General features: G+C 29.5%; 1 protein-coding gene across 1 annotated transcript; it reads left to right on the top strand.

The window, feature by feature from the left end:
• On the top strand, window positions 1-12,535 carry LOC103569834 (protein O-mannosyl-transferase TMTC2). Its single transcript, XM_008547354.2, has 10 exons — window positions 1-1,055; window positions 5,237-5,477; window positions 6,703-6,999; window positions 7,357-8,464; window positions 8,745-8,859; window positions 9,134-9,219; window positions 9,353-9,597; window positions 10,815-10,955; window positions 11,068-11,152; window positions 11,944-12,535. The coding sequence occupies exons 1-10, from the start codon at window positions 946-948 to the stop codon at window positions 12,273-12,275; spliced, it is 2,760 nt and encodes a 919-aa protein (XP_008545576.1). The 5' UTR covers window positions 1-945; the 3' UTR covers window positions 12,276-12,535.

The following is a 12,535-nucleotide window of genomic DNA, read 5'->3' as shown; positions in this document are numbered from 1 at the left end:
TACTGTGCGCATCTTGGTGAAAAGGGCTGGGATAACATCTGGTCCATTCTGCGACGATTCCAACGTCATATATTAACTACAATTACTACTGATATCAGTAAAAATTTTTTTTTTTTTTAAATTTATTATCTGTAATTGGTGCAGTTATTTTATTTGTTTTATTGAGGCTGCTATTGATATCAAGGCGGAGCTTAAGGGAAGATATTAAATCCGTAAAATCTACGCCAGCATCAATCACTCTGATGTAGACTTATAATTTAAATTTTTGTGTGTAGTCATGTGAGTACTTACTGTAAAACTTTAATGCTGATGAAAAAATATTTAATGGAAATGATATCTATTTATAAATATTTATTTCCGGTTGTTTATTTAAAAAAGTTTTGTGGGAATGGTAGCTCGCTCGGTAATATAATAATAATTACTTAAGGAATTGCTTGTTGAATTTAAACATTACAAAGTCTAGTACATCTTCATGGTGCTCATTAACCGGCTTTAGTTTTAATTGTCATTACTCCTCACCAAAGTTCGAGTAGTATTTTAAGTGTAATACTAAAAATAAAAAACGATTTATTAAATAATTAAATTTTAAAAAATGCGCAACGATTTGTATACTTGAATCTACTTACTTAAACTAGTAATTAATTAATTTATCATGACAATAAAATAATAAATAAATTGATATATAATTTAATTAAATGCTCGTTACTTTTTATATTATTGTTAGTAGATATAAAAATAGTTGACGAAAACTGAGTAATAAAAATGTATTTATGGGGACAGTAAATCGGACGGTAGTTTAAATGAAAATGATAGTGGTAATGAGGAGCCATGACAGCGAAAAGGGGGACGAGGATTAAGAGAATGAATGGAAGTAAAAATAAATATAAGGATTGAGTAGGAGAGACAAGTGTGCAACAAGTTAGGAGCTGTGTAACGGCAAGTTGGATGAAACTAAACTCGCGATGTGACATGGATATCCTCGTCATATTCTGTGTCCTCATCGCCACTGTTCTATATTACAATACGCTTCACGCTGGATTCGTCTACGATGACAGGTCAGTAATTGAGATGTGAAATCCAATTATCAATCTATATTTCGAATTGCTAAATCCATACACTCGTACATCTATTCATTCATATATATATCAATATGTACATGGACGGATATCCATCCATACTCTTACATTTCTACACCAATTATTAATTAAGTCTGGCTTTACCATATCACGTCGTCATTCATATTGTTTAATTTAATTGTACCATTAGCGATTATGCTTCCGATGGATATTGATATGACGGATTTAATTAATTTGTGGCGGTGAAGATTGTCTGTTTGACGGTGATATTAATTAATATGTATTATTTTATATTTTGTTGATAAAATGATACCGGCTTTATCATTGAATTCCTTTGTTATGGAATTAGTTCTTAATTATTATTAAAATTTTTTTTTTTTTTTCATTTAAAATAACAGGAAATTAATTAAATTGTGTTGTAGACATGTACATGTATTTTATTTTAAATAAAAACACAAAAGCTTGCTGTTACAAAGGATTGTTAGGATTTTTTACAAATTCTATTAATGTTAAATATTCCTTTCACTGAAAATCTATTGAAAATATCGTGTATTGTAATATGTGATGCTGCTAATTGTTTTGGAATTTAATATATATCAAATATAATGATTTATTGATATAACAATATGAGGCGGTTATTAAATTTGATATATTTGAACGCAAATATAATTTGACTTATTGGAAAAACAAAAAAACTGTTCATTGTATTGATGACTGGTAAAAATGAAGAAACAGATTTTTTTTTATTAATTGAGAGATGAGGTGATAAAATTTTTTTGGATTTACTACTGCAGGCCTGCGACTTTTTGAACTCTGGCTTTGAAATAAATTTTGATATTTTTGAATTTGGTTTAAATAAATACTGTGAAAAATTGGGAATGAATTTGGATTTTATTTAAATTCAAATTCTGTCCGTCACTCAGAGTTTTGGAATTTTGAAAAAAAAAATCACTCCATTTATGGAGTGATGGGGATTTTATTTCCATCTGCAGCCTCTCTGATCTAGAATTTTAGTTAATAAATGAATGATCATCAATTTGGAATTCAATTAAATTTCACTCCAAATTTAATTTACGTTCACTTCGAAATTTTTTTTCAGCAAATACCCGCATGAAAATTTTATATATAATAAATATATATGAAAAAATATATGATCAATATGAGACTATGTAAGTGGCCAAAAACGATATACATTTTCTTATATATAATATAGTAAGTTTTAATATAATTAATTATATTCGTAAGTTTATAAATTAATACATGTATTATATATATTTATAATCATATATGTAAACTTATAAGTTAGCACATATATGTATTACATATATTGATAATTATATATGTGAATTTGTAAGCTAGCAGACATATATATTCTGAACACAATGTTTGAATCTTATAACAGAGAGAGAAAGACAGAAAAGAATAGATTTTATTTATTCTTACATATATGGGAGACTTATATGGTTCTATATATCGAAAAATATATAAAAATTTATAACGTTGAATACATGGTACATATATCGTGGCATATAATGATGAATTATATATGTATTCTTATTTGTTTCCATATATAAATAACATTTATGTCTGAATATATTGAAATTATAAGCTTACAAATATATAAATAATATATTGCAGTTATACGGAAATATATGAAATCATATAAGAGAAAATATATATAAAAATATAATAAAATCGGCCAAAATCTATATACAGTTCTATATAAGATTTCATGTATTGTCACATATGTATTTATATCCGTAACATATATTTTTTAATATATGTTTACCATATATATTTTCATGTGGGTAGTCATATATTTTTTTAATTAACATAATGTTTAATTATTTGTAAAAATAATTATACACAAAAAATTGATTTTTTTTGAGCTTCATTTCATCACCCGGACTTTCAATTAAATTATTTTTATTTAAAATTATAAATGTTTTAATTGTATAAAATTTATATTACAATCTAGCTCAATATAAACGAAACGAAATTATTAAAAACGCGAAGCTTTGTTGCCATTCAACTGGAAATTTAATTTCATTAATTAAAATGAACTTCTAATAGAAGGAAAATTAAGATGATAAATTTTTGGAATACATAAGATTCATGTTCAAAAATATATGAATAACTTTGTGTACATGATCTCAATATAATTTTATCAAGTGTTCCAAAACGGACATACATAAAAACATTTTTCGAAATAAAACTCCCCGCACTAATTTATTTTTTCGTATAAAATTTTTCATTCCCCAAGCGACAAATAAAAAAAAACCGTCAATATTTCATGGTCTGAGAATAAAAATTGAGTAAAATAAATCATGCTTGCGGAACACGGTACGTACAATTAAGACCTGCAACAAAAAATCGATAATCACGGATTTAATAGCAGATTTAAGCTGCCCAGTATGACATTTGCCTTAATAACTATGTATTATACACGATGTAGAAAGATTTATGACTTTATTTTTGCAGTGAAACATAATAAAAATATAAAAAAAGGTTTTTAAAATTGTGTCGTTCCAAGGAATACTTTGCAAACAGGTTTAATTATAGATAAAAGCTTTTTCATTTTTTTATTTTATTTTTGTTATCATATATTGTTGTCCCATCCAGTTCTTATAAAGCTTCATGTACACAAACAATGGTATCAACTTTTTTAAATTGTTGATTTTTCCTCGTGAATATTCTTCTTCACATTTATTATCATCATAATCATTATTTCCATGCATTATTATAACTTTAATTATGACTTATGAATTTTTTATTGTGAAAAAAATTACGGATTTATTTTTCCACAGTAAACTAGAATTGTAATTAAAAATAATGGAATAGAGATTAAAGTATGTAATAACTTTTTTAAATATTAAAAAACTTTTATTTTTAACTCTATGTTTTCAATATAACTCGGATCCTCATTAGTATCCATATATTTGTTTAAAACAAAAAATGAGATGACCCAAAAGTTATTCAAATTTATATTAAAAAGTAATGAGTATCCACATATTTACATTACAATTATAATTTTTCTCATGAAAAAAATTTTCACGCAATAAAATATTTATCTAAGAATTAAATTATTTCAAAAATGATTAACCCGTGGGCTATCGGTTACTTCGTTGTTCAACAAAAAAAAATTACACTTACTTAAAAAAAAAAAAATTCATTTTTGTCGTGCGATTTCTTTGGAACGAATCTTAATCGATTTGAATTTGGCGGCAATTGAAAGAAATTAACACAGAACTGATTACATTTTGAGGAAAATCTGTCGATTTATGAGTTATACGAAAAAAAACCTCAAAAAATTATTTTTGAATTTTTATTTTTTGTGTAACTCGACTTATCGACTCCAAAATCTAATCAGATTTGAGTATTGATGTGCACTTTTGATTGCCGCCAAATTCAAATCAGTGATTCGTTTCAAAGATATCGCCGGACAAAAAAATTTTATTCACAGAAAAAAAAGTTCTTTGAGTTAAGAAAATATTTTTGAAGATAAACGTTTTCGGGAATCAGCTCAAGGTTTTTTTGAGTCAAGAAAATTTGTCAGTTAGAGGAGATTTTTATTCTATCTAGGAAAATTGAGGTTTTCAAGAAAAAATTTCTCTCACACACACACACCTGGAAGTAGTCAGAATATTTTCCTAAAAATCTTAAAATATCAAGATCTGATGAAAACTCGATTTTTGAAAATCGGACCGAAATTAAAAACTTCTTTTTTTTTAATTTTCAATTTTACTTGCGGGAAATTTAAAAAATAAATATTAATAATAGTGAATTATAAACCTAACATGAATTAAATAATTTAAAATAAAATGTAATAAACTAATTATTGAATAAAACTCTGACAAAGTAATAATAGCTCAATCCGTCCGTGTAAATTAATAATTAATTAGAGTAAAAACTTGATAATTTTATTGTCTTTTCAACAGACTTCCGAGAAGCGTTAATTAATTTTTATGAATATAACTAATTAAAGCACTGAAATAATAAGTTTCTCTTGTGTCTTATTTACGGAACCGTGAAACTTGCTCTTTTCTTCCGTAAAAAAATTAATTAATATATAAATAAATTATCTATTCATTCACTCATTTAATTATTTATCGGTTAAGCAACAGACTTAATTAATAAACATTATTATTTAAATATTTTAGACGCGCGATCCTGACGAATCCAGATCTGCTACCAAATTCCCCATGGTTTCCTTTATTGGAAAACGATTTTTGGGGTACACCTTTACGTGACAGCGAGTCACATGGGAGTTATCGTCCGCTGTGTGTGGCCACATTTCGGCTTAATCATTTGCTCGGCGGTTTAAATCCACAGGGCTATCATCTTGTCAACATAGCACTCCATGCTGCTTGTACGGGCCTAGTGGTTCGAGTGGCCAGAAAAGTAAGCCTTTGTTACTGACATTATATTTAATACATACATAATAATAATAATAATAATAATATTACATTATTATATGCTGCCCACATCAAAGAAACTTAAATATTTGTGCTCATCAAACATAAACATACACGGAAAAATTGTTATCACTTGAAATGCTATGACGTCATAGTAAAGCTGGACTACGTTGGCCACCTGACGACAATTTAAATTAACATATGGAAAAATTACTATGGCCATGGTAAAATTTCCAATGGTTAACGTGATTTGTGATATATTGCAGTTATTTTTACTATGGCGGCAATAATTTTTCCATTCAAATTTCTCTAGGTGGTCAACATGGCCCGGCTTTACTATGACACCAGAGAATTTAAATTGTTAAATATTTAGTCGATTTTAAAGGATAATTATCATAGAAATTTATTAATTATACATAAGTACACCGTAAAAAATTGGGAGTGAATTCACTCTGTCGCTTGAAGTTTAAAAAAATCAATTTACATATGGAGTAAATAGGGAGTTTGTTTTTTCAAGGAAGTGACCTGGATTTTATTTAAATCCACATTTACTCCGTTAATTTTTAACAGTGTATCGGTTTGTTGTAAATCTAAAAATATATATGTTCTATGCGATTAAACGAGACATTGAGTTGGGTTTAAATTCAAAAAATTATAAAATACACTTCCAGCTTTTTTTCAAACCCCAATTAGTTTCCGATAATTTCCAAATAAAATTGTTTTCAAATAACCATCAGCTTTAACTTAAATCTTAATAAAAATTAATAGACTTATGGACAGTAACAAGTAATTCATAATAGAGTGACTGAGCCAGTAAATGAACAGTCATATTTATATATATTTTAATGTAGAATGCTGCAAAGTTAAAACAGAAGTTCTGAAAATTGTCAATCAATCAATCAGCAGTAAAGTAATTTCTTTTCTAATTAACATTAAAATCTAAATGACGTAGGTGAGACTTTACTGTTCATTCTCTGGACCACCCGTATTACATATTAATGACCTTTATGACTTGGAAATTTAAAGTAATCTAAACAAAAAGTATCCAAATAAATATAAACATTTCTAAAAGATTTTAATTTAAATAATTCCCAGTAACTTGCTTTTAATTTAAAATAAATTTCTAATGGCGTAATTAAATAAAGTTGAGTTTGTGAGTAAATATTTCCTTAGTGTATGAAGGTGAATAAGTAACACGAGCACGGTTCCAGGTAATTCCAGGGCGATGGTTGTCACATGCCATCACAGGACTGTTGTTTGCCGTGCATCCAATTCACAGTGAGGCAGTAGCCGGTATAGTCGGACGAGCTGATTTGTTGGCTTGCTTTCTGACTCTCGGGGGCTTTCTCACTTACGTAGCACATTGCGACCAAACACGCTCGCCGTTGATGCTTCTCATAGCACTGACGTCTTCTCTTCTGGCCGCATTCGCCAAGGAAACCGGGATATCCTCGCTGGCGCTATGTTTACTCTGGGAGTTCTGTCATGGCGAGTCAAATACACAAAAGGTAAATATTTCCTGCTCGGACTCTGCACTGGCTAGCTTTACTCGCTTCAGTGATTCCCACAGAGACGAATGCATACACTGGACCTTGACAACTTTATTTATATATATGTCTGTTGGACAGGGACACTTTACTGTACTGTGTAAATATCATAGGGCTGCATATAACATTTGATTTACTGCCGTACCACACCCATCAAATGTTTACATGCACCAATAATTAATTAATTAATTAATAAACTTTATTTGTTTTATTTACTTTATAAATTTGTTTTGCGACTAAGTTATGTTGCCTGAACTCAAAGCTTGTGATGTAATATTTATGTTCACTTTTAAATTTATAAAAATTTATCGATTACAGGAGAGGGAAAAAAATTGGCCGAGAAATCGAAGCGTTGGAATCCTCTGGGGAGGTTTGATTCTCGTGATACTCGGACGAGTAAAGATTGGGAATGCTAACCCGCCGGAATTTGCTACCGCCGACAACCCAACGGCCCGAAATCCATCGAGACTGACACGAGCCTTGACATTCCTGTATTTACCAGCAGCAAGTTTCCGTATGTTCTTATGCCCCAGTACTCTGAGCTTTGACTGGTCTATGGATACTATACCCCGCATAATTAGTCTAACGGATCCACGGAATCTTGAGTCAATATGCCTGTACGTGGGCTTGGCAAGTGCTGGTCTTTGGCTCATACATCAGTCGAGAAATGCCAATACAAACGCTAATGCTAATTCAAACTCAAACTCTACTTCCTCTTCCACTTCCAGCTCCATCTCCAACTCCATCTCCAGCAACTCCAGTTCCAACTCCAGCTCCAACTCAAATTACAATTCAAATTCCAATGAAATTTATATACGCAACCGGACGATGGAAAAAATCGGGTCTTATCAACGCGCGTCATCAAAGTGCTCGGTGTGCGATGGTAAAAAATCTGGAAATTGTCATACTGAAGGCTGCCGTGCAGCAAACAATAATAATAACAGTGACAGCAATGACTGCTGCTGCTCAACATTGAAACCAATGCTGCAACATTCTTCTCACACGACTTTGACGATCGGTAGCAGTGGAGGTAGCGGCTGTGTTACCAATCCTTTGACTGGCAGCGATGATACTGACACACGATTTGGCCGCACTACTAAATCAGCCGTCAGCATTGTCATCATATCACTTGGTTTCCTAGCGCTTCCATTTTTACCCGCCAGCAATTTATTCTTTTATGTTGGTTTTGTCATTGCCGAACGTATACTTTATTTACCAAGTGTCGGCGCCTGTCTGTCTATCGGCGCCAGCGTTGCTGAAACTTATCGAATTGTTCGGCATGGCTCTAAAACATGCGGCAGATTGATTCTTGTTGTTACCGCCGTCCTACTTGGTTTCATGGCTGCTAAAACTTTAAGACGTAATATGGACTGGCATGATGAAGAGAGTCTATATAGATCTGCATTACACGTTAATCCACCCAAAGGTATAAACGTTATATACATTTTTTATTGTTAATAAAATTTATCCAAGACTTACTTTTTTACTTTTAAATATTTACTGAACGTCAATCATTTTTATTGGAAATCTACTCTATTAATTTTTAATTATCAGTATTAATTTAATTTTTCCACAAGTTAATTGCGATATTGATTTTCACTACGATCTAATTACACGAAAAATTTAATTAATTTTTTTTACGCCGTAAAAAAAGTTTCAAAATAAAAAAATTTATTTTTAAATGATTATTTTTATTTTATTTCCAGCGTACGGCAATCTTGGAGGTATATTGAGCGCACAAGGACGATTTGCTGAAGCTGAAGAAGCATTCATCCAAGCTCTTCGTTATCGCCCTAATATGGCTGACGTACACTATAATCTGTAAGCTATTTATATCTATAACGATTTAAAATATACTCTACGGTAATCTTCTTATAAAAAAAAAACTAGCTCACTTATTAATAAAAAAAAATATTTTAATATTTAATGATGCAAAAAAAAAAAATAAAAATAAAAATTACATTCAAGTTTAAATTCCTTATAAATCTGTACGGTAAATATTAAAATATATCATTAAAAAATATATAGAGAATTTTTCTCGAGTACTTATAAAAAGTATATCAAAAGTATTTCACAATAATTTTATATTCAAAAGGGGAATATTACAACAAGCACGAAGAAATTACGATGAAGCTATTTTAAGTTACGAGCGTGCAATCCACTTTCGGCCATCACTTATTCGTACGTATTTACAATTTAAATTTTTTCACATTACAAAACTTATAATTGGACTTAAAAAACTTGTTGAGTAAAGCAGAGTACTATTTTTATTTAAAAAACTTTATTTATTTATTTACTTGGTCATTATTTGCAGAAGCTTACGTGAATCTCGGGGTGACTCTGATATCAGTGGGTAGAAAGTCGGAAGCTGCGGATATTTTGCGAACAGCGGCGGCAGTAAATGGCGCAGGACTGAAGGACAAAAGGGTACACGAGGCAGCTAGAATACAAGCATTGTTACGTCTAGGTGCTTTGTATGCTGACGAAGGGCATCTGCATGAAGCCTTGTCGTCTTATCGAGAAGCTCTGCGAGCATTACCTGATTATTATCCTCCACAAGTACGTTTATCGGAATAATCTTCCAATTAAATTCGAGATTAATTAACTAATCAATAATCAAGTGACGCACTTGCTCATTGTGCTGTTATCAGTTATCACCCATAATGAAAGCTCCCAATTATAGAAACTTTACTACCTATCATTTATTCAGAGTATTCAATTTTGAATACATTAGCGCTTAAAAATTATATTTTAACTTTTTTGCCACATGTCAGAAATATTTTTTACGTTATAATTAAAACTTAACTCAGATATTTCACTGGATTTTGTTCTAGAGCTCAACTTATTTTCAGAGATTAAAATTATTTTTTTTTTTTTTTCAAACGCTTTTTTTAAATTTACATTCGGATTGAATAAAAAAATTTAATCCTTGTAATCTTTGTTATTTTTAAGGTTCACTTATTTTTGAACTAAAAAAAAATTTTTTACTCTGGTGCTGACGGTTACGTTTTTTAAAAGCTCGGATAGTTTATGATGGATTCTCATATTAGTATTAGAAAAAATTTTATAAAACTAAAAGATTAATTTAAAAAAAAAAAAAAATTTTTTTTATTCCTTGCCAATTTTTTTTTTTTTTTATTAACTGAAAAGAAACTTTCATTAAGATTTTTTTTATTTATTTACATGTTCAATGTGTAAATTAAAAGCTGGGGTGGGGGAGGGAAATGAGGGAATGAAGAAAATTCACTTCTTTGATCTTGATTACACTAAATCTTAAACTTCTTCTTTATTTTAAATTAAAAAACAATTTTTTTTTATTAAATTGGGGCAGAAACAAAAATGAAAAAAATTATTTTTTTAATTTTAAAAATAATAATAATTTTTAAAAAAAGAATTACCGGGCGTTTTAAATTGTTTGAAAATATTTTTCAAAGTATTAAATTACGCCTTAATAATTTTTTAAAATTGGGTCCTCTATTTCGCCCACATGATTCCGTTTAACCCGAGCTTCCTCTCAATAATAAAAAAAATAATCTATTGAATGTGCAGAGAGAGAGATTTAAAACAAATATTTTTTCATAAAATATAAAACAAATATTTATTTATCAACAGAAGTTAAATTCTCGGAAGTATAAATAATTATTTTCATCAATCTGCAAATACACAGAAATAAATAAATATGAAATGATAAAAACATTGCACATTTTTTACAGCAAAAATGAAACTTTATCATACGACTATGCACTAAAATATCATATTATTATTTTTATAATTAGACTCTGTACAATCTATTGGGTGAAACTTTATCAAAAATGCAAGAGTATGCAGAAGCTGAACGATGGTTCCGTGCGTGTTTAATACGCGAACCGAATTATGTACCAGCGCATATTACTTACGGAGAATTACTAGCTAGAAATGTAAGATTTAATAGTTCATTATGGCTAGATTAAATTAATACATGTATAAATATATATAGACATATATGCATATGTAGCAATGCTAAAATATATGTTAATTAATAATTTTCAGTCGAGCAGAGTTCTTGAAGCCGAGAGGTGGTTCATTAAAGCTACGCGGCTCGCTCCAGATGATCCTAATGTTCACCATCGTTATGGTAAATTATATTTTATGAATAATAAATAATATATTCATTTACTATATATCATATCTATATAATTATTTTCATATTTTCATCTCATATAATCCCTGGGTAAAATCATTTCAAGCCAAAATAATAATAAAATTTTTTCTCGGCCGAAAAAAGGCCCAAAGTGTGAACACGTGGCCCTTAATTAGGCCTAAAAAAAAACGACTCAATTTATCGACCAATTTCCGGCCTGTTTATTGAAAATAATAAAATTTCAGCGTACTTACGGCAAACTTTTAGCCTCCTTTAATAAAATTCTACGGCTTCAGCGAGATTTCGGCCAAATTCCGGTTACTTTGAATAAATTTATATAATTTCGATAAAATTTCCCCATTTTTCAGCCAAATATTTTTATCCTGATCATTTCATATGTCATGAAAATAATTTTTTTTTTTTTTTAATTAAATTACTCCATTTTATTCATATGTGCGCATTATTATTTACATTTAAATTATTAAATAAATTACCAAATTACTCTTGTTAAATATTAACAACAGCATAATTTATTTAATCAACATAAATTCTTATAATATTTTATAAATTTCATGGGAAAATATAATTGGTAAATTTAATAACTGATAAATCAATAAACGATTTTGTTATATTTAATATGTAAATATTCACAATGGGAATGAAATAAAATTCGAATAAATAGTAATTTTTATAATTAAAATTTAATAAATGGAATATTTTATTTTATTGTTAAATATCAAAAGTCAAGTAAATAAATAATAATTTTAATATTTTAAATTAAACAGGAATTTTTCTGTCATCGCAAGGCCGTTTGTCAGAGGCAGCAAGAGAACAAGTAAAAGCAGCGGAGCTTTCTCGATCGAATTACGAATTAACGGTGGCTGCGGCCGCGGCACTGCATCACGCGGGCAGAGATGTTGAGGCTGAAGTATGGTATAAACATGGCACGAGTTTGCGACCACATGAGGCACGCAGCCACACAAATTTAGGTGCAATATTGCATTTAAATGGAAAATATCGTCAAGCTGCGGCGGCATATCGACAGGCTTTGAGGCTGAGGCCAAATGACGCAACAACAATAACGAACCTTTATAAATTAATGTCACTCATAACGTGACGCATGGCGGGGGATCCCTTGTCCCCCTTCGTCGCAACTCACTTTTCGGAAGGGAGACAAAATGCTAAAGACCCGAATAATTATTCGGGCGAACCAAGGATTAATAATCGCATCTTCTCTTCCTGGTATTCATTTATAAATAAATTTGCATCCTTTTTATTATTATTGATAATTGTAATTGTAATGATAATGATAATGATAATTATGATAATAATAATTGTGTCATTATTATGGAATAATAATAATATCCTAATACATCA

The sequence above is a fragment of the Microplitis demolitor genome, chromosome 3, assembly GCF_026212275.2.
Source record: "Microplitis demolitor isolate Queensland-Clemson2020A chromosome 3, iyMicDemo2.1a, whole genome shotgun sequence".
NCBI classification, from domain to species: Eukaryota; Metazoa; Arthropoda; class Insecta; order Hymenoptera; family Braconidae; genus Microplitis; species Microplitis demolitor.
The sequence above is the reverse complement of the archived record's forward strand: the minus strand, read 5'-3'. Positions and strand labels throughout refer to the sequence as shown.